Below are 21,427 nucleotides of genomic sequence, written 5' to 3' on the forward strand. Positions count from 1 at the left end.
CTCAGCCTTGAGGGGTAACCCTGGGAGCTGTTCCTATCAGTGCCACACATCCAGCTGCTGCAGAGGGAGAGTTCATCCAATGGCTGCAGATATGAATAGCTTAAAGTGTTTGATGGATATCACATTTTTGCTGTTAGTGCAGCTTTGGCTACTGATCAGCCCAGTCTTTAGCTAAAACAGTTTTTTTGTGTGTGTGTGTTTGGTGCTGAATTCCCACTGATGGCCTCACAAGAAAGGAATCCCTTCAGCTCACTCAAAATAAGAGGAACCATCCCTGGGCACCTCTGAAAGCTGCATGGCAGGAAAACTTCCATTGCCACTGGCCACTGACCATACCCAGGGGGAGGCAAAGGGCCTAACTAAAGAATGTCAGGAAGAGGGTCAAAAGACAGGACATTTTGCCACTTACCACACAGATTGTATGCACTCACTCCAGGAGGGGTGGTTCTTGCTGCCTACAAATCTGTGCAGAGCTGCTTGTACCTGTATGATTCATTTCCACCATCTGTATTTGTGCCAAAATATAGATAGATACCCATGCTGGTGCATCCCTAGATGGAGAGACCAACAGACACAGACAGGTGGGGAGGCCTCCCTTTTCCATTCTGCCTTCTGGAGATCTTGGCATACTTCCTCTTTCATTTATTCACTGCTTTATTGACTATAGAACTGAAAAAATGGAAAAAAAATAAAGAAAAAATACTGGCAGCATAGGAGAGCAGAGGAGAATCAATGAAATCAGACAAGAGAAACAAAATTAATGTGTTTTTTGCCCCTTCAGCAATTAATTCTCATTGCTTCTGATCAAAGGGTTCAGGGAAATCTAGTCCTGCCTCTCCATCTCTTTCTCACAGAACAGAATATCTCAGCTTCATTTTGAAAAGGGACTATTTTGATCCTGAAGGGGGTGAGTACTACAGAAAACATGTGAGAAAAAAGCAAAATTATTCTGCTCACCTTCCTCTATGCTTTTCAATGAGTATTGAAACTAAAGCATAGGACAGTTCTGTGCTTTGGTCCCTGTGGAATTGAGATTCAAATGTGGAAATCTGTCTTAAAAGATCACAGACACACTTTGAGAGAGAATTTTTTTTCAATAAATTCCCCAAGAAGCTCTACACACAGTGCTTCCCAGTTTTTCCCTTCTTCCTATTGACATTGACACTGAAAGCTTAGACTTCAAGCTCTGTGTGCTAGAGGCTATAAAAGCCTAGATCTAGTCCAATTTCATCTGTCCCTGAACAGCTCAGGGAAGCTCTGAGTCTGATCTAAATTGTCCCTACCTTATGCTCTCGAACTCTCTTCTTCTTGTCATGTTTTATACACTTATTGACTTTTACAGAGCTTCCTGAGTCATTCTTCAAGGAAGATTGACTGATTTAAGGGGTTAGTCATCCTGCAGGTTAGTAAACATGACAGCTGGTTGAGGATTAACAGGAAATCATGAATAAAATCATTGGGATTGATAAGGGATTCTCAAGCAATTAAAGTTTTCTCACAGAGAGTCATATAGAAAACAGAAATACAGAGTGAAGGTCAGAGGAGGAGGGTGACCTTCTCCTTGCTGATAGCCACTGAGGCTCAGAATGCAGAGTTAATGTGGGTGGTTACCAGCAAAGGGAGGCAATGCTGGAGAGCTGTGTGGGACTGGAATTGCTGTGGGACCAGCAGGTCAGCGCAGGGCTATGACCCCAGGGTGCTGTGAAGGTGCAGAACAGCATTAAAATAAATTGGCAGCCTGGGATGGGGATGCTGGTTGGTGCCAATGGTAGAGAAAATTGCAAGACCAGGCCAGGTAGCAGAAAAACCCTCCAATCCCTTCTTCAGGTAAAGGTTTGCTCATCTACTGCAGAGACGAGACTGAGAGAATGTCGCAGACAACTTTTATAAAAAAATCCTTTCCTTAGGATTTTTTCCTCCTGAGAAGCTGAGAGGCCTCAGGAACAAAATGTGAACATTGATTATCTGCTGCTGTGGAATGAACAGGTAGATCTGTGATTGGTCTCATGTTGGATATTTGTAATTAATGGCCAATCACAGCCCAGCTAACTCGGCTCTCTGTCTGAGCCACAAACCTTTGATATTCATTCCTTTCTATTCTATTCTTAGCCAGCCTTCTGAGATGAAACTTTTTCTTCTATTCTTTTAGTATAGTTTTAATGTAATATATAACATAAAATAATAAATCAAGCCTTCTGAAATATGGAGTCAAATCCTCATCTCTTCCCTCATTCTGGGACCCCAGTGAACACAGTCACAACAGAAGACTTCAATTTAGGTGACTTCTTTCACCTTTCCAATGTCTCCATCTTCTTCATCACTGGGATTAAGGTTTGCTGCTCCTTCCTGTTTATTCCTTCCATGGCTTCTCTTCTTGCTGATTTTCTTCAGGCAGCATCTTCCCATTCTCTCACTTAACCTCTAGCTGCTTCTCCTGTCCTGTGAATCCCCACTGATGGATTTAAAGCTCCAGGTGTGAGAGGCTCCGGCACTTTGTTCAATGAAGTGGAAATGGATTGGAGCCCACCAGCTCTGGTACCAGGAGCCATCTGCTGTGAGCTGCAAGTGCTGATTGCTATTCAGAGAGCTGAGCTCCTGCCTTGCATATGCTACCTGCCCCACAGTTGATTACTGAGCTCCTGACAGCTTTTAATACCTGTCACAGCAAGGGATGTCAGGACCAGTCAGGAAAATTTAGGCTGGGTTGGTTTAAAGGGAGGGAGCCTGGGGTCTGGTGTGCCTTCATGTTTGCCCTGAGGGCCAGGGCAAGGAATGCAGGAGGTGAAGGGATGTGTTTTAGAAACTCAGCAGACTTTGTATTATATCACAAGCCCTTATAAACCTTACTTTTTTAAAATATTTTTTGTAATTTTTTTTCCCATGCAGTAAAGCCTTTAAACATTACCTGAATGTGACCTTTAAAATCTTGGAGCAAGAGAAAAGAAGACCCAACTGCTATTGCTCATGTTGGTGTTTGCTAATTTTTAAATACTGTGGGTTTCCAGAATCACTTGATTCATGGCTTTCATTATACAGGTGTTTGTGGGAATACATTTAGAATTTAAAAGTAATTTCTCTGGCTGTGGCAGGACTGTACAGCCACAAGGTTTTTGAGTTTGTTGATCTCAGCAAGGTGTTCTCTCAGGACTGAAGTGCAGCACTGTGGTGAAGATTTTATGCTGTTGACTACTCTTACTTCATTCATCTTTTCTCATTCCTCAGGAGCTTTGGTAGTTTCAGGAAATCTTGTGGTGCTGCAACTGGAATTAGGTTTATTAGCACTTGGAAGAAGATACAGGCTTATGGTTTGGTTCATCTGGAGGGTTCCTGTTTCCAGACAGGACACTGTTGTGGGTTTTTTTTTTTTTTTTTTTTTTTTTTTTTTTTTTTTTTTTTTTCTGATATTGTTTCAAGAACATAGGTCATGCTTAGCAAATAACATTTTAAATAATAAAAAAAGGTAAAAATTTATATTTTTTGAAACTGAGACCGTTAAGCCAGAATGAGCAGGCGTTGAAATCTGAGCTCAATCACTGAGTAGCCCCAATTACCAAACAGAAGGACTTTAATTGAGCATTTCTCTCCTTTTCAGAGTCCAACAGCCGCCGAGCAGTGAACAGAGGCTACCTGGGGGAATTGCTGAGGCTCTACCAGGACTGGCACCGCAATGATGTCTCCAACAACTACATTTACATCCGCAGGGGCCTCCTGCTCTGCCTGAAGTACATCACCAACATCCAGCTGGGCAGGGAGACTTTCCTTGGTTCCCGGGGAATGGAGATTCTCTTTACAAGTGTGCAGGTAAATGGTGCTTTTTGTGTTTAAATGAGGTGATTTAGTGGTTAGGGCTGGGTTCTGCATCCCACTGCAGGAAATTCCATTGTTATATAAATTCAGGATAGGACATATAAATGAAAAAAATGATTACATGAAGAACTATTGACTTTTACACAGTTAGTACTTTAGAAAAGCTGAAATGTTTCAGTTTTAAACAAATCTTAATTCCTATGGGAATTCTAGTTCATGCTTTTAGTGCTTCTTGTCTCTTTCCCTGTGCATCCTGCTGCCTGCTTGGACTTCTTCTCCTGAAGAATAATGCAATATCTCTATAGGGGAATTGCTTAGGTCTTTTGTGAGATTTTCCTTTACAATAACCAGATAATTCCACTCAATTAGCCTTTTAAACAAAATGCTCATTTAGCTAAGCCTTTCCTAATGAGAAACATCCATCAACAGTTTTTCGGGAGGTGAAATTTTAATCTTGTGAAACGTTATTGAGAGAGAAAGATGCCCATGGTCCTGTGGATGGGATGCCTATAAGGTACAGAAAAGGCAGGCACAAAACAGTGAGAGTTTCCTCAGTCTCTCAGCTTCTTTTGCTTGCTTTGAACTTAGAGAAAATCACCTGTGTGATTCCCTAGGAGTGTTTCCATTGTCATTCTTACTGGCTATGCATTATCTCACTCTAGAACCATCAGAAAGAAAACCTGTCTCCATCCCCCTTAAAAAAACATCCATTGCCTTATGATTCAGTGTGTTTTTCTTCCCCTTCTCCATCACTGTCACGAAGGATTCTTCTGTGAGTCATTTTTGCCAGCAGCCTATGGGAGAATTCTGGAATTTTCCCTTCACTTTCTTCATGAAGAATTGACCTTTTCTCTAGGTAGGATGAGGTGGCCAGAGCCAGCAGACCTCCCAAGGGATTGGCCTCTGTCAATGAGAAGTCCCTGGTCTGAAGAAACGTGAATAGGGTGGATGGAAGGAGCTGCTGAGGGGGGATGCTCCCTCTCCAGAGCCTCCCATGAAGCTTTCTGAGCTAACACCTCCTGATAGCTCAGCCTGGAGCAGCTCCATGGCAAGTGCAACTGTGGGGTCACCTTGGGTGCACAAACAGGACATGGCATCCTAAGGCTCCAGTAAACACTGAAAATGCTAATCCTTCCAAAGGTCAGAAGTGGAGCAGAAATGACAGCTTCAGGGGCCTCCAGTTTGCTTTTTTTCCCAGTGTGTGCTATTAGGGAGACCTTGGACAAGAAATAACCAAGGTTAATAGATTCAAAGCTCGATATTCTCTCACTGCTTCTTTGGGATATTGTCAGTCTTGCAGTGTCTCTCCAAAACATGAAGTGTTGGCAAGAGTCTGGCAGCCCTAGGAGATCTCACTCATGCTCTTCCCTATCTAACCTGAGGTAGAGGCTGCTGCTGCCACAAAAATCTTCATAATTTTCATGAGAGAAAGATAGGAAATCTTGTCTCCTGAGACAGACAACAGGCTGTAGCAAGAGGGAAAGAGATGAAGACAGGACAAGACAACTCCTGTTTTGGGAAGCAATGACTCTGTGTATGGACACTATTTTAGTGCCTTTAGGGAATGCACTGGCTCTGGTGATTAACCTGGACCAGACTGTGAGCAGCTAATGAGATTTTTAAGGTGTTAAAATCTGGGTAGAAAAGTTCTGCTGAAACTTCTTAAGGTTTGTTTGGTTGGTTTTTTGTTTTTCTTATATGCACATATCTGTTGAAATGAAAATAATTTTGCCAAGATGGGTTTGTTTTAAACTCCAGTGGAAATTCTATTTACAAGGCTAGTTTTCAATTGAAACCTCTGTGGCTGCCTATTGTCCGGGCTGATGGACAGATGAAATACCTGAGCTTTTAATAGCCCTTAAGCTTATTTCTTTACAGGAGGAGCCAATAGTTCAAAAACTGTCACCTCACATAGATTAGTAGTGACTGCTACTCAATTTGCAGAGAGTTTAGAGATATTTTAGGGGAATTTAGAGGTATTTTGAATTCTACTCCTACCCGGAATAAAAAATAATTATAGATAATGAAATCATTCATGGAAAGGAAGTACTTTCTGTTCCCATTCCCTTTTCCTAGCTGCACTTTGATTTTCCTGACAGTTAAATGGTATATTCACATTAGCATTGTCTGGTTTTGTGTGCAGTGACAGAGCTGCCTACTCTGAGACAAGAAAACAGGTTTCTGTGTGCTTTAGGAGATACTGCTGCATGGAACGTTATCTTGATAGTTTATCACTTTTCCATCTGGTTTTTAAGCTTGCCTTGTTCCTCTTCAGCCTCCCCTACTACTGTAGGATAATATTATCCTATATTCCACTCTGTTTGCCAGTAGGAGCATCAATCAGCATCACTATCTGTTGTCTTACTGTCATATTGAAACCTCCTTTTTTTTTTCCCCTATATATCACATGCCATAATATCTGTGCTATTTCAGATTCAGTGGAGAAAAGATTGTGTGGAGATTAAAAAGCAGATCTGAATCCAGGTTAGCCTCACATGAGTTTTTCTGAGCTAAGGATTTACTCTTCCCTCATTCACATTATCCCACCACAAAACAAATGGGATAGCTTACAGAGCAGTCTCCTGTCTGCCTCCCAGGTGTCAGTAAAAAGGGCTTTTCCAATACACTGATGTAATCATTTCCAGCCATTTGTAAACAGTGTTACCTCAGAATCTGAGAGCACTTTATGAGCAGTAATGAAAACAGTCCCACAAATTCCCTCTAAGGTATCTGAAGGCTTGTTTGCACTTGTGAGCTAATTTGCTGCACAGAAAAATGACTTCCAAATAGCATCACTGAGTAACTCCATCACTGAGTAACTCCACGTGTTGAAATTCATTGTCTGGATGAACATGCCTTGGTCTTGACTATTTAAATTCACTTGGCAATGAATTAAGGAGGTTGTCCCAAGGCAGGCAATTAAACAGTCCTGCATTCACTGTTTGAGCAAAAACAGATCAGTTTTAGTAAACTAAAACTATAGTAGACTGTTGAGAATATTAGCTTGTTCCCACATGTAGACAAACTTTCCTAATCTTTCCTTTAATAACAAGCAAACAAAGGCAACCATATGAAGGAGTGAATAAATTGAAACAGAAATAGAAACCAGTTCTCCTTGGTGTTTGCTCTACCCATAATAAAACTTTCCTTGGAGATGCTTTCATAATTTTCTTTTCTCTCCCCCTAGTTCCAAACAGCCAGAGAACCAGAAATACATATTAAAATTCTTGTAGTGAGTCTTGTAAGCATGTCAGCTTTAGATGATTTTTTCTAGCCTCCCTACAGGAATCCTGGTTAATCCCACTGAATCTTATAATGCCATTCAATCATACATGAGAAAACAGTGAAATCCTCCCCAACCAAAAGAACCCCAGTACAGCCATTTTCCTGTTCCTGGTTATAATAAAGTACTTTATCACAGAATCATTTAGATTGGAAAAGGCCTTTAAGATTGAATCTAGTCATTAACCCCACATTCTCAAGTCCACCACTAAACAGTGTCACCTTTTGCTAGAAGGAGATGAGGTTAGTCAGGCAGAATCTGTGATCCAATGGTCATTTTATGGGGTTTTTTTTACATTGTTTTGGCCCTCTGCTTGGTTCTGCTGAATGCTTGGATTGTCTGTTAGGTTTTTTTTTTGTCCAGCCCAAATGCTGACTATGGGCTATCAGGCAATGACATGAAGCATCTGTTCTGCCCTCTTGGATGTTCCATTTTATCTCTACCTCAGGGATGAGAAATCATGAAATGGCAGTAGAAGGTATTGCAATACTTCTCTTTTGCCTTGTAGCATATTCATGATGCTTATTTAAGTTGCATTCCCGTTCTGATGAGCTCAGTCTTAGTTCCAAACCACTGAAGAAAACACGCTGAGAGGCAGAGTGAAAATTGTGAATTTGGGTAGAATTCTGCACTTATGACTCACTCTGATGGAGGCTGTGCTTTGGGTGTGCTGCATTTGGGCAAATCCAAGGGGCTGGGTTTTCTGAGAATTGCACCCATTGGTTTTAATCAACTTTACATTTGTGCAGCATTATAATTCCTTTATCCAAACTCCCTAACTCTGTTCTATTGAAGACATACACTGTGATGTATGAAGACATACATCATTTCTATGATGTCTCAGGGGGTCTTTCTTTAGTTCTGTGGGGATTTTGGTTTGTTTTCTTTGCAACAAAAGTCTGAGGAGATCACTTGCACAACAGTACAACAAAAATACAAACTATTCTGTGTCTTCCAAGTCCACCTGAGCTCTAAAAAAATCTTTACATGTCTATTCCCTCCTCTGGATTATAGCAAAAGAAATTCTGGCATACTGCAGTTGTTAATTATTTTATGATTAGGTAATATATAGTGATCTTTCAGAATAGCTCTTGGGCCTAATGATTTAACCACAGAGAACAGAGTACAGTGAGGGAGTGTATTCTCTCTGAGAAGACATTGTGTATCCTGAATACACTGAAATAGTGGTGTTAACTCTGTTAGTTTATCTCTGTGAGTTTTGGTATGATTCTGGGTGTAGTTGTGCTGAAGCTGCAGACGCACAGATTTTGGCATGTTTTGGCAGCCAAAACATACACACGACAAGACTTTTTCAAGAGCAAACCTGTAAGTTTTATAGGACTGGAAAACCAAGATTATGATGTTTTGCTGCAGTTTATGGGTGTGAATCCTGGGTGGTGAAGGGAATTATGTTCACACCAGAAGAGGGGCTGTTGTAAAAGACTATTCTTAATGTAATTCTCCTTTGTTTCCTAGGACTGTTTATCTTGTAAAAATCTGGATCCTATCATAACTACTGCAACTCACATTCTGAGAAAGTGCTATCCCAAGGAGCATCTGCCTGTGGTGACTGTAAGGAGTTCCTATTCCTTCCCTCTTCCTGGGAATGCCAGTGCTGAACCTCCATGTGAGGGATCTGAAGGTAAATAACTAAAGGGTGGAGTTCAGAAGGAGGAAGAGGAGCACGACATGAGAATTAAGTGTGGGATCTGGGAAAGGGAGACTTGGCATAATCCTGAGGTTTACAGTTAAAATTAATGTGATAACCTACAGTGTCACTCAGTAGGGAAAAAATACTCCTAGATCTTCTTGAAGCTGCAAGGGTCTGTTTGGAGAATAAATGAGAGAAGATGTAAAGGAGCAAAGAAAAGGGAAAATATTATTCTATTATCCAAAAAATGAAGGAGCAGAGTGGGTATAGCAGAGGCTGGAATGCCATTGCTCCTCAGTAGCAGATAGAGATGTAATTGTGCCTGTGCATTGGCTGCTTGGGGGGTAAAAACTGCCCTGCAGCTTTTTCAGTAAAGAATGGCAAGAATTATTATTCTTTTTCCTTTCTAAAGTAAAAGCAGGCAGCAGTCAGGCTGCATGAGTAAAAGATGGGAGCTCTTGCTGGAAAGCAGAGCTCAAGCACAGGCAGCACAGCCACTCTGCAGAAAAGGCTCCATGACACACAGAAGCAATTTTTGCTACGTTCAATTTTGTGTGGAAGATGCTGAAATACTGTAACAATCATAGCAGTAAAACACCCTAATCTAGATAATACAGATTAAGAGCATCCTGTAATATCATTGCAGCCAAGCAGAAAATCTCTGTATTGCTTTGTAAAATGAGTTGGATCCATATCATGGGGACATTTGTCATGGTTTTGAAAGGCAGCGCCTGAGTCCAAGAGAACAGAGCTTTAAAACCTGGGTGAATTAGTGCCAAATTCATTTATATGAGATTAACAAATGGGATTTGCTTTAATCAGGGTTGTGCTGGGTTGTGGACTGTGTGGCACACATAGAAGAATTTACATGTATTTCTCTTTGGGGTATGAGAGGGATATTGGGTTGAACACCTTTGTCTCTGTCTCCTTCCTACTTCTGCAGGTGACAGTGACAGTGAAGGAGAGGAAGAGGATGAAAAAGACTGGGATAATGAGGATGTGGAGAGTAAAGAGGAAGTAGGTATACAAGCCATAGTTCCCATAATTATCTGCATACTGGAAAATAAAACTTATTGTTGTCACCCTTTGACACCCTGAAAGACTGTCTAAGCAGAGAACGTAGATGTTCATGTGGTCCCACGTGAACCCACTACATGGATAATGGGAGGATACTTGAAAAAAGGAAAGGAGAATGCACTGACTTTCACTAAAAAGTGCCCTGCATTTATTCTATTCATTGTCATGCTTGTCACCCAGGGTGGAGGGGGTTTGATGACTCCTCTGCTCCTGCACAGACTCTGCCCAGAATCACATCCACAGTCAGGGATAAATGGTGGATCTTTGATCCGCCCAGCATATGCCAGGAAAATGGCACTTAGGGGAAATTGATTTATCATCCAGGAAAGGCTAGCCCTCTCTTTATTCCCATATCAGAGCATATTTGGGCTGTGCAGCTACCCTGAGGAAAAGGCTAGTTCTTTTAAGCCACAGCTGGTGCATTTGAACCTATATTCCTTCTTTATTTGCTGCTGCACACAGATAAATAATACAATGAATTATTCAATACTTCTCTGAATTCTCCCTTAGCACTCTCCCTTTAGTGGCCTAACTGGCAAAAAAAAAAACCTTCTACCAGCTGATGATGAGGGTGCAAACTTTTCTGTTGTGAAAATACAAACTAGCTCATATGCAAATGTGAAGTAGTGGATGCTGCTAATAAGTCTTATCCACATAAAGTAGCTTGGGAAAGCAAATTAAAGAAATGAAGTTGCAAATATGGTCTAATTAGAAATGATTGAGACTTCTGTGAAAGGGAGTTCTCATTACTTGCCCTGTCTTTTTCTCCTCAAATATTAAACTGATGTCACCCAGTAAAAAAAGGAAGTTAAACCCCCCACACATTATCTGAGTGTCCTAACTTGCCCCTGTCTGGATGTTTTTATCTGACTATTAGAGCTCGTCAAGATGCTCATTAGGAATAAGGCTCGTAATGGATTTATCTCCTTCTTTAATTAGTTATTCATTCAGTAACAGCTCCTCTATGCTTCTGAACTATTTCATTATTCATAAGGATTTACCAAGTAGATGTAAGCAGTTTTGGGGTTGCCTTTTTTTTTTTTTTTTTTTTTTTGCCCAAGAGCTTATTCTGCATATGAGTTTTAAATACTGTTTGTCTGGTTTGCTGGTCATATATCTCCTGTAAAAAACCTTGCTAAAGGGAAAGCAAGCAGGGAATGGATAATGAACTTTCAGCTTATCCTTTTTTTTTTTTTTTTTTTTTTTTTGGTTTAAGATCTTTTGCACAATGTTTGCTGGTATTGATGTGACTTGTAAACATTTTCACAGCAACATAACACATATCCATGCATGCTAGCAGCACCAACCAAACTGAAACGTGGCTCTACCCTTCCATCAGGAGCTGTTTAGAGCTCTGTGAAAATAAAAATCACCACATCAACCATCTATTCTTTTCCATCCAAAATTTGAAGCTTCTTATGCATCAGTACGCTCTCAGTGGCAAATCCTTTTCAACTGAGCTCATGTTTCTGGCAGGTCCTCACTGCCTTTTCATCTCTGCCCAAAACTCTTCAGGCTCTGCTTTGTGACCCAAGTGTGGCTCAGGGTTTGAAATGCCATGGGCACTGGTGCATTCAGGCAATTTTACTATTTTTTCTTTTTATAACGGCTTTGGAAATGAATCTATTTGTCAGGAGCAAATAATTTCTCTGATGGCATTTGGTGGGACACAGACTTGTTGAATTATTTGAATAATGCTGTAATGTAATGCCCAGTCATCAAGGCCATGTCTCCATCCTTTCCTCTTGCTCCAACTTTTCCTGGTGTTTTTGTTTGTTTGTTTGTTTTATTTTGGAGGTTTTTGGGGTTTTTATGATGTAATAGCTGAATGCTTGACACAGTTTGGCTTTGGTTCTCACCTCTGATGTGGGTGAGGCTGCACATTAATGCACAGCAGCCTTTGACTGTGAAAGTTTCAGACACTGTTTTTATCCTCAATTCACTGATGGCTGAGATCATCTCATGGGGCAGGTGTAATACATGTGCTTTTCTAATTCTGCTTTTGTAGGATTGTGACTTGGAGACAGATGTGAATAAATTGAGGTCAAGGCCTGTGCTTGACAGGCCAGAACAAGAGCTTGAAAAATATGAAGCTCTGTGTGCAGAACTTTTCCAGAATTTTCAGGTATGATTGTAGTGCAGTTTCCTTTATTTGTAAATATTCCATAATTTAAGAAATACTTGAAAGGGACCATTGACAAGAGCTAGACAAGGCTATTTCAAAAGTGAACCTGTAAGTCTTACAGGACTAGAAAGCCAAAGATTATGACTTTTTGCAGGAGTTCATTGGTGTGAATCATGAGTGAAAAAGGAATGATGTTTGATGCACATTTGTCTGGGTGTAGATTAAGTAAGCACTGTTGAATCAATTGCCACATGAGAAATCTGTCAGATAATTTGTATCCTTGCTGGCAATTTCAACAGCAATATCAAAATCAGAATGAGATGTGAAAAGCAAATACTGTCAACTAGTGGTTTGAAGGAAGAGGAGATTGCACTGCTGCTGAATGAAATGAACAGTTCAAATAATTTTTTTTTCCAGTGATGCTTGGGACAAAAACAAAAAAAGGAATATTGCACTTATTACAAGTTTTGGAATTTAGAAGATTCGAAAACCCTGTTTCAAAAGTGAATCTGAAAAAGATCTCTGAGTTAATCTCTGTATCTCCTGTACACAGAATATTGTGATACTGATTGTGACCATAAGTAGCCAAATGGGATTAAATCATACTCCTGCATGAAGGTGGGGGTGGAATTTTGCATGACAGATTGGCCACCTTAACCCTCCTGTAACATTTATAGTTAAAAAAAATGCCTTGCAAAATATCTTCCCTTCTTTGTTTGAATGATTTTTTTTTTTTTGGTTGAGTCATCTGGGCAAATCATTTCCAATCAGAGCCTTTTGGTTTCTGAGGATTTCTGTAGAAACAGCTTTGTGGATAGAGAAATGCTGGCAGGTGGTCCATGCACTGATTTTGCTCTGGCTGTTTTATTGGTTGAGTACAGTTTTGGGAGATGTGTAAATATTTCCTCTTTTCCCCCTTGAAAGGTTTCCTCTGGAAGGAGGCACAATCTGTCTGTAGTTTCTTTCAATTTCTTCTGCTTTTTAAATTTAAAGGAGCTTGAATTTGAGTCTGAGGAAAAGAAGAGCTTGGAGGACAGGACTGAGAGTCTTCCCTCTGCTCCCTCTCATTTCATTCCAAGTGCTACTTCTGTGAAGCATCCAAACTGCAGATGGAGAAACCAAAGTGTCACAGAGATGGGACCAGATCCAGGAGAACAGGATTTCAAAGTCCCATTGCAGAGCTGGAGAAAGAAGGAGGAATGCATATGGGATAAGAATGACGAAAACAGAGACATTGCTGAAAAAGCCCGGGATAAAGAATTCTGTGAGGAGGGAGATCCAGCCAGGAGTCATGTGTTTGCTTTGTGCTCTCTCCTAAAAGATTCTGCTTGGTACAAAAAGGTGTTTTACCCTCACTGTGAGGCCTCGATCGATCCTAGTCCTGAAGGGAGGCTGGAGAGCTCCGATCTGGTTAGAAACCTTCTGGAGAAACACCGAATGGATATCCCATTCCACAGCCCTTGTTTCTATGCAGCCAGGGCCCAATGTGTGAAGTCCATCCCAGGCTACAGAGAGCTGGCATTCCCGGATTTCTGGGGTCACCAGCCACCTCCTTACAGCAAGCCCGTGCTGGAGCGCAAGCATGGGCTCCAAAGGTGATGGTGCTTTAAACTGGGGACCAAGCTGAGAGCTCCTGGGCTCAAAACTGGCTTATGTAGGTTCTGAACAGCTCTGAATGCCTTAGGAATTTATTGAACTAATTATTTTGCTGCCCAATTATGTGCCTCAACTGATAGATAAATTCATCAATAATGGGAAGCTTAGATGGGAATCTAAGCTGGGTTGTGAATCTATGACCTTGTTAGGACACAAATGAGAACAAGTCCATTTTAGAGATGGAGAAGCCTCTGTGTCCTTGTGAAATATGTTTTTACCTTCAATCTTACTCTTTATTCAGCCACTTTACTGCTTGCATCATTGGTCCCACCTGATTCTTCCAGGGAAAATCCTATCTGTCCTTTCAGAAAGGATGTTTCATTATTTAGGTGCTCAGATGAGTGGGGAGCTGTGTTTTGAAAATGTGCTGGGAGATAAAGCTCTTAATTACAGTTTTTTGGCTTGACCTAGGTCTATATGCAATGACTTTATATTTCTTTTTAGTGGTGTAGGGGATTATTAACAGGCAGCAAAGATGGTGGGTTCTATGCTAAACTTTAGAGTTGATCAACTAATGTAATTTGTTAAAACCACTGATTTCTGATTGCTAGGAGAATTACTCTTTCTGCAGTAAATATATGAGCTAGAAATCTTGTTTAGAGCGAAAATCACTCTACCATCTTCTTGCACTGTTGCTCAAAATGCTCTGCTTTTATGGCTACAACAACATGTGTAACTGTATGGCTGAAGTGGGACTAATCATATCATGCTTCAAGGCATAACATGATTCCTTCAAAGGTTAGGAAGAAAATCTGGTATTCTACATTTGATCATCTTCAGGGATCAGAGAAGCTCTGTTTAATAATGAGTAGAAATCAGCTTGACTTGCAGTCAATATTCACTTTGAGTCAGACTAGTAGGTTTGTAAGTAATGGTAGATATTTCCTCACAGGGTAAGACTGGCTGCTTGGGGGTTGGCATTGACTGGGAAGAACTGAGGATAAATCAAATTTGACACAATCCAGTAGTAAAAAATAATCTTCCAGAATCAGTCATTTAACCCAAAAGGCAACTTGTAATGGGGATGGAGCAGAAGTGTTCTCACGATGGGAAAAAAAAGTTCACCTGGAATTACCACATGGAAGCCCTTTCCAGTCCTTAAAAAGAATTTCCTACAAGAAATTCTCTATATTTCTTCTTTCTCTATATTGATACTCTATATCAATATTTCTCACACTGTCACTACAATTTTCTGATTTGCTGCTTTCTTTTTCCCAGAGACAAAGTCCTTGATGATGTTCGCCGCCTAATCCAGCCGGGGGATGTGATAGGAAGAACTGTGTTTGATTTAGATGATCCCAGGTGGGTGCCTTAAATTGAGTGCTGCAACCAGGGGCACTGTCAGTGCTGTCACTGAGCTCAGTTTACTTGATCAGCTCTGATAAAGGCAAAGTAGCAGGAGGTATAGGCCTAACAGAGACAATATCCAGGAGGGGTAGATTGTTTCTAGGTGACTCCAGGGAAAGGATTTGTTGTGGAAGCCACTGGAGCAGGAAATCATCAGAACTTTTAGACAGAACAAGAAAATCCATACATCAAAGGGACTGTGGGTTGTCCCTGGATCTGTCTGCGTTGCATGCAGTGATTTGGAGCAGAGGTGAAGATCAGTGCTGAGAACTGTAGTGACAAATCCAGCTTCTCCACCCCCTGTGGCAGAATTTCCCATGGAGTGTCTGCACAGCCAGTGCCACAGGCTGTAGATGTACCCTGTTTCATGAGTGTGACACTCACACAGCACTTCAAAAGCACCCCTCAAACATCTGGCCTTGTGAAAGCTTTAAGCACTCAGCTATGGTCTGTGGGAAGGTGTAGTACTGGGCAGTGGAGAGGGTCCCAAATTTAAAGAAATTGCATTCAGAGGAAGGATAGGTGAATTGGAGAACATTCTTTGGAGCAGAAAAGAGGGGAGAGTTTGAGGTAGGAGAAAGTTATGAAGTTGCTTAGGATTAATTTAAGGGTTTCTAAGCAGTTGGAGAAAGAAACTCTACAGATGGAGGAGTAAATATAGAATAATTGTATAAAGTGGCCTTCTGCAATTAATTAAATAATAGGAATAGTCCAGTGGGAAAGTAACTGGAATAAAGAAAGCAAACAGGAACAGTGACAAAAGAGAGTATTGGGAAAAAGGAAGATATGATTTAGAATTACTAAGCAAGAGTAGAGGAAAGCTGCATTGGATAGGAAGGTTATGGATTTGCTCACCTCCTCTCTCTTTGCAGGGTCTTGCTTATTAAAAAAATATTAAAGCAAATTTTAGCATATAGAAGGTGCTGGGGAAGGCTTGTCTTTGAAGCAATCAGCTACAGGTGTCCTTGCTCTGCTTTCCAGCAGTCTGTCAAGCCCAGCTGCTCCCGGCTGTCTGACATTTTTCTCCAAGTTTGAGTCGGGAAACCTTCGGAAGGCGATCCAAGTGCGTGAGTAAGTACCCCTGCACAGTGTCCCAGCGTGGCATGGTGGCCTTCTCCTGGCCCTGCAAAGGGTCAGCCAGGGAAGCAGGCTAGAATGATGTGGAGCTTGTTATGCCTTCTAACACTTGGATGTCACAGAAGGAACATGATTAAGAAAACAGAGCTCAAAATGTTTTGACTATTATACTGTGAGTATTTAATGGTGTTTGATGGTGATGCTTACAAAGCATCAATCAATTTGACTGCATAGCCTGCTGTCAGCGTGTTCAGTGGCAGACAGGGGGTGTTCATGGCCACTGCTTTTATTATTTTCCTTCACAGGTTTGAGTATGACCTCATTATGAATGCAGATGTGAACAGCAGCCAGCACCACCAGTGGTTCTACTTCGAGGTCCGTGACATGAAGCCGGCGGTTCCCTATCGCTTCAACATCATCAATTGTGAGAAGCTCAACAGCCAGTTTAATTATGGTATGAGCCTTTGGGGAACTGGAGCAGCCTTCTCTTCACAAGAATATCTTTTTAGTGCCATAAAGGTTTCAGACTCTCTGTGTCTATAAGGGAGACTGTAAATTCAGTCTGCCCAGAAGTCCACTGAAAAAGTCACTTTAGATTTGTCAAGGAGACTTTGTCTATCCTCAGGAGGACTGAGGAGGAAACTGAATATTGAGACCTGGGAGAGGATTTGCTGGGGAAAATAAACATCACTGTTGTGTTTATAGACCAGAACTGAAGAAGAATGGCACTAGGGTTGGGAGAGCTGGGGGGAAAAGGCAATCTGTTGCAACTGAATGAGCAGCATAGGATTCAAAAGTACTTCTAAGATTTAAATAAATGTGATAATCCTCAAACAAACATTCACAATTCTTCGGTTTTATCTAGTAAGACATCTTTGGACCTACTGAAATTTCTGTTAATATTAATGATGATAAAAAATTCTGTTCCTTGCTGTCCTGTCAGGACAGGTTCAGGAGGAAGGCAGAATTGTTCAAAAACAGGCTGGGCAAATCCCATCTTTCAATGCCCATTTTAGTAAGAAATTATTTCTTGTGCAAGGAGACTGTGGATTGAATTCTTAGCTGGCATGGGCTGGGGGTTTTCTTCTTTCTTGGTTTGTTTCCATGGAGCTCTGTTAATTTACACCAGCTCAAGACCTGGCTCAGAATGTTTAATAAGTTCATAACATTAGACTTTGCATTCCTCTGAAGCCCGGTGGCTACAGCCTCTAGCATCACCAGGACAACTCTCTGAGGATCAATGTACCTATAACAAACAGCCTGAGGAGCTGGGATCACTTGTGTGTGTGAAACTGGCTGGGTGAGTGCCATGATAAATTAAAAGGCATTCACTCTTTAACCCAAAGGGCTGAAGTTCAAGTATTCATACAGACCCCAATTGAATGTTTTTGCTCATCTTATACTGCTTACCCGAATTATCAGACAATTCAGTGTGGTCTGTGTGGTAGGAGCCTGAAAATGAAGGATGTTGATGTCCTATTTTAAACCACAATGCAATTGTTGATGTAGCCCCTATCTCTTCACTCCTGTAGCCAGAGATTCTGGCTATTATTGGTGGAAGGTTGTCATCTGCTCGTTTGGCTGTTGTCAGCATTTATAATCTAATTTTGTGTACCTGAAACTGCACATGACTCACATGTTCAAGCATGCAATGAATAATATATTTGGAAGAGAAATGTGAAAATACCATCTGGACTAAGGAGGGAGGCTAAGCCATGGCTTGCTTTTGGATGGCTTGTTTGTGGGGTTGGCTATCAGCAATTCCTCTGTGGGTTCTTTCTGCTGCTCCGAGCAGGCAGTGAAACTCCAGCTTTTCTGGCTTGGCTGAGCAAGGCTCACTGCCCCTTCCAGCACATGCAGAGCATTTGCACAGAGCAGTGGTAAGAGATGCTGTTTATTTGTCACATTCCCTCTGCACCTTCCTGGGCTAATGCCCACACTCTGAGACAAAAAGCCTGCAGTTGTGATGTAGTGCCAAAGTGCCCTGGGTGGCAACTCTTTGCAGCTCCTGGTTACTTGTCTGGTTTGATTTTTCCCATTTTCTCTTGGTTAGATGGCACTGTGTGACTTTCAAATCAGCAGAAAGGATTTTTTAATGAAATAGTTGTGGCCAGGAGCAGAGCGAGACAGGAGGCACAACCTCCACCTCTCTCCTTCCCCTTCTTTCACTAACTCACTCTGCCATGGGAGATTTCATCAGAACCCTGATTTCAGTTTGTTTTCTAAAACTGAACATTTCCACAGGGGAAGTAAAAAGGAAAAACTGATTTTTATTTTTTTTCCATTAGAATGAGATGGCAGATTAGTAGCAGCCATTGCTCTGAGACAGTTTTGTGTGTGAGTCTGTGACAGTGTTCACAGGGGTCTTAGGATGAGGGAAGAGATGTAGATCTGACTCCATATTTCAGAAGGCTTGATTTATTGTTCAAAGATATATATTACATTAAAACTACACCAAAAGAATAGAAGAAAAGGTTTCATCTTATAAGGCTAGCTAAGCTAAGAAGAGAAAAGAATGATTCAACAAAGGTTTGTGGCTCGGACAGAGAGAGAGCCAGCTGGACTGTGATTGGCCATTAATTCCAAACATCCACATGAGACCAATCACAGATGCACCTGTTGCATTCCACAGCAGCAGATAACCATTTTGTCCCTGAGGCCTCTCAAGTTCTCAGGAAGAAAAAATCCTAAGGAAAGATTTTTAATGAAAATATGTCTGTGACATGAGTCCTTTGGACTCAGAAGGGCAGGAGAGGAGATGGCATTCAGGATATCAAGAGCCCTGCAGACGCTGAGCCCCACATCCCTTCCCTGATCACCTGGACAGGGCTGTGTCTCTCAGAATTTGTGGTGACCATGTCCTGGTACCAAATACAGAATTGCCTCTTGTACATAACTCACAGCACTGGTTCAGAAAACATCATTATAGAGGCTGCTCCAGGCTGTGGTGAATTAGTGCTGCCCCACAGCACAGCCCAAGGGGAGCTGGAAAGGCATTGCTGATGATACTTCTGGGCTCCAACAGTGCTGGAGAATTTAACAGAGAAACCCTAAGCAAGAAGGGAACTGAATAGCTGTTAATGGAAATGTGTCATCAGTATTAATGATTTTCAAGCATCACCTCCCCTCAGCACAAGAACAGCCAAGAGAAGGCTCAGGGGGCAACTTATCAACATGCAAAAATACTTGGGGGGGGCACATTTTTTAAATGTGCTGTCGCAGAAGTGGTGCCAGCATCATTGCTGGGCTCAGCTGTGGCTGTGCTGGGTCCTCTGGAGCTGCTGACAGGAGCCTCCCCTGCAGCCCCTGGCCAGGGACCCCTGTGCAGAGAGCTCTGCTGGCGAGGGCAGCATCCTCACCCTGCCCTAAAGAGCAGGCAGGTGTGTGCAGCCAAGGAAATTGATACCAAAACTCCCTGCAGGTGGGCTGGCTTCATGGAGCTGTGAGTAATGGATGTGCAACTCAGATCAGAGAAAGCCTTGCCCCTCAGGGCATGGTAATATTTGGGAGGTCAGGAAGATGTCATCATCTGGGATAATGCAAAATAAAGATGGGTGCTATTGTTATCAGCATTTATGATGCTTAGGTGTTATTTAGCACTAATAGTAAGTTTAAAACCTTGTAGTTTTGCTTGCTGATTTTGGAGGGCAGGGTTCCTGATGCACCACAGATCTCTGATGCTATGGTAGGATTAAGAGTTCAATAATAGTGCAGCCAAGCATAAAATATTAGACTAACCAAATTACTGATCTTGTTGATGCCTTGATTCATATTATTTTCTTTCCCTTCCTCTGTTTGTAAACAAAATGGTTTGCAAAGGCCAGAAGAATAATTTATTTTTTAATAAACTCCATTCAGCTCATTTCTTCTGGAGGGACTTTTTGTACAGACATTGCTGTCTCCGAACAACACACAGGGCTTTGGGGGAATGTATTTACTGTGCATAAACTATCAGCAGAGAGAGCACAGACAAAATAATGATGATTCTTCTTTAGCTTTTTCCTTCCCACTCCTGTGTTTTCCAGCCAGGGATGTCACATCACCTGAACCTGTCCTGTTTTTCTGTAGGCATGCAGCTGGTCATGTACTCTGTGATGGAAGCTCTCCAGGGCAGGCCCCGCTGGACTCGGGCAGGCCAGGAGATCTGCTACTACAAGTAAGTGCACCTTTGGTGGGTCATTTGTGCTTTCCTTTTGGTGCATCATTTGTGCCTTCCTTTTGGTGCATCACTTGTGCCTTCCTTTCCCTGCTGTTTGGCTCCTGTTAACTGCACTGATGCCACGAGCCTCTTGCCACCAGTGCCCCATTTCAGATGTCTGTAAATTGGTGCTGGCTCAATGTGTTGTGTGCTTCCACCCTCAGACAACAGCCACGAGTGAGATTTGCTATTAGATGCCAGGGAATGTGCAGAATTCCCTTGTCCAGGAGGAAAGGAGAAGTGGAATAGTTGTTTTTTCCCCAGGCTGGGAAGGGAAGAGCTGGATAGGATCCTTGTTTTTCTGTTGCATACTCAGACTTGTGTAAGAGATGTAGGAGCTGAGGAGCCAAAGAATGGGTCAAATATACAACAGCGTAAAGAAATCCTGACAAGCTCAGAGCTGATATTTGTTCAAGTTGCCCGTTTCAGGCTGCTTTTGCAGTGTGCCAGAGCCTCAGAAGTTGTCCCAATTTCTCTTGGAATTTTTTTTTCAGGGGAGGACATTATCACAGATTATCCTCTCTCAGCCTAGCATCTGCCTACAGCAATTTGAGTAGCTATTTTCTTTTGTTTCAAGTACTCTTTGCTGACCTTCATGCACCTGACCTTAATCTTTTCTACCTCAAGAGCTCACATATGTGGTTCAGTGGTTTCCCTTTCCATGCCTGTAATCTCTGGCTCTGAGTATGGGCAGACTTTTCATGCTGGATACCATTGCAGTGGCTTCCCATATCATTAGCAAGGCAGCTATTGTGCAGTGATTAAACAGCAGCTGACTTCCAAGATTAAGCCATGATTGTGCAATTAAGCCTGTAATCAGATTCTTGTTCAGAATATATGAGAGAATTGTTTTATTGATTTGGAATATTCTGTGTTTTCTAGCTGTACGTTGAATTATATGTCAACATAATCATCTAGGATAAGTACTTGTTGTCTCCCATTTACTGTGTGTTCCTGGTTCTCGCATATTTTCGTACACGCAAGAATGTGCGTCCACACATAAATACATTTTCACCTCTACTGAAACTTTAATCTTTTCTTTCAGTGATTATAAAAGAGATTCTCAGTCATTAGAAGTCATAGGAGGGAGGGAATGTGAAACTAGTGTAGTTGGGGCTGCTCAGGCTTTGTCTCAGAAGACGAGTTGGGATTGCTACAGTGCTATCACACTGGCAGTATTCTGGGGAAAGAGCTCACTTCAGTTCC

The 21,427-nt window shown here is 41.7% G+C and overlaps 1 protein-coding gene across 2 annotated transcripts in view; it reads left to right on the plus strand.

The window, feature by feature from the left end:
- Nucleotides 1–21,427, plus strand: part of AGBL1 (AGBL carboxypeptidase 1) — a 266,994-nt gene that overhangs the window by 50,917 nt on the left and 194,650 nt on the right. Inside the window, exons 7-15 of one of the 2 annotated variants that reach the window (XM_059482534.1) lie at nt 3,593–3,801; nt 8,567–8,732; nt 9,685–9,758; nt 11,827–11,943; nt 12,937–13,538; nt 14,818–14,901; nt 15,928–16,017; nt 16,329–16,477; nt 20,092–20,179. In XM_059482534.1, the coding sequence (XP_059338517.1) occupies nt 3,593–3,801; nt 8,567–8,732; nt 9,685–9,758; nt 11,827–11,943; nt 12,937–13,538; nt 14,818–14,901; nt 15,928–16,017; nt 16,329–16,477; nt 20,092–20,179 (1,579 nt within the window). The remainder of the gene's footprint in view (nt 1–3,592; nt 3,802–8,566; nt 8,733–9,684; nt 9,759–11,826; nt 11,944–12,936; nt 13,539–14,817; nt 14,902–15,927; nt 16,018–16,328; nt 16,478–20,091; nt 20,180–21,427) is intronic. The other variant, XM_059482535.1, reaches the window with a different exon arrangement.

The sequence above is a fragment of the Ammospiza nelsoni genome, chromosome 14 (genome assembly GCF_027579445.1).
Source record: "Ammospiza nelsoni isolate bAmmNel1 chromosome 14, bAmmNel1.pri, whole genome shotgun sequence".
NCBI lineage: Eukaryota > Metazoa > Chordata > Aves > Passeriformes > Passerellidae > Ammospiza > Ammospiza nelsoni.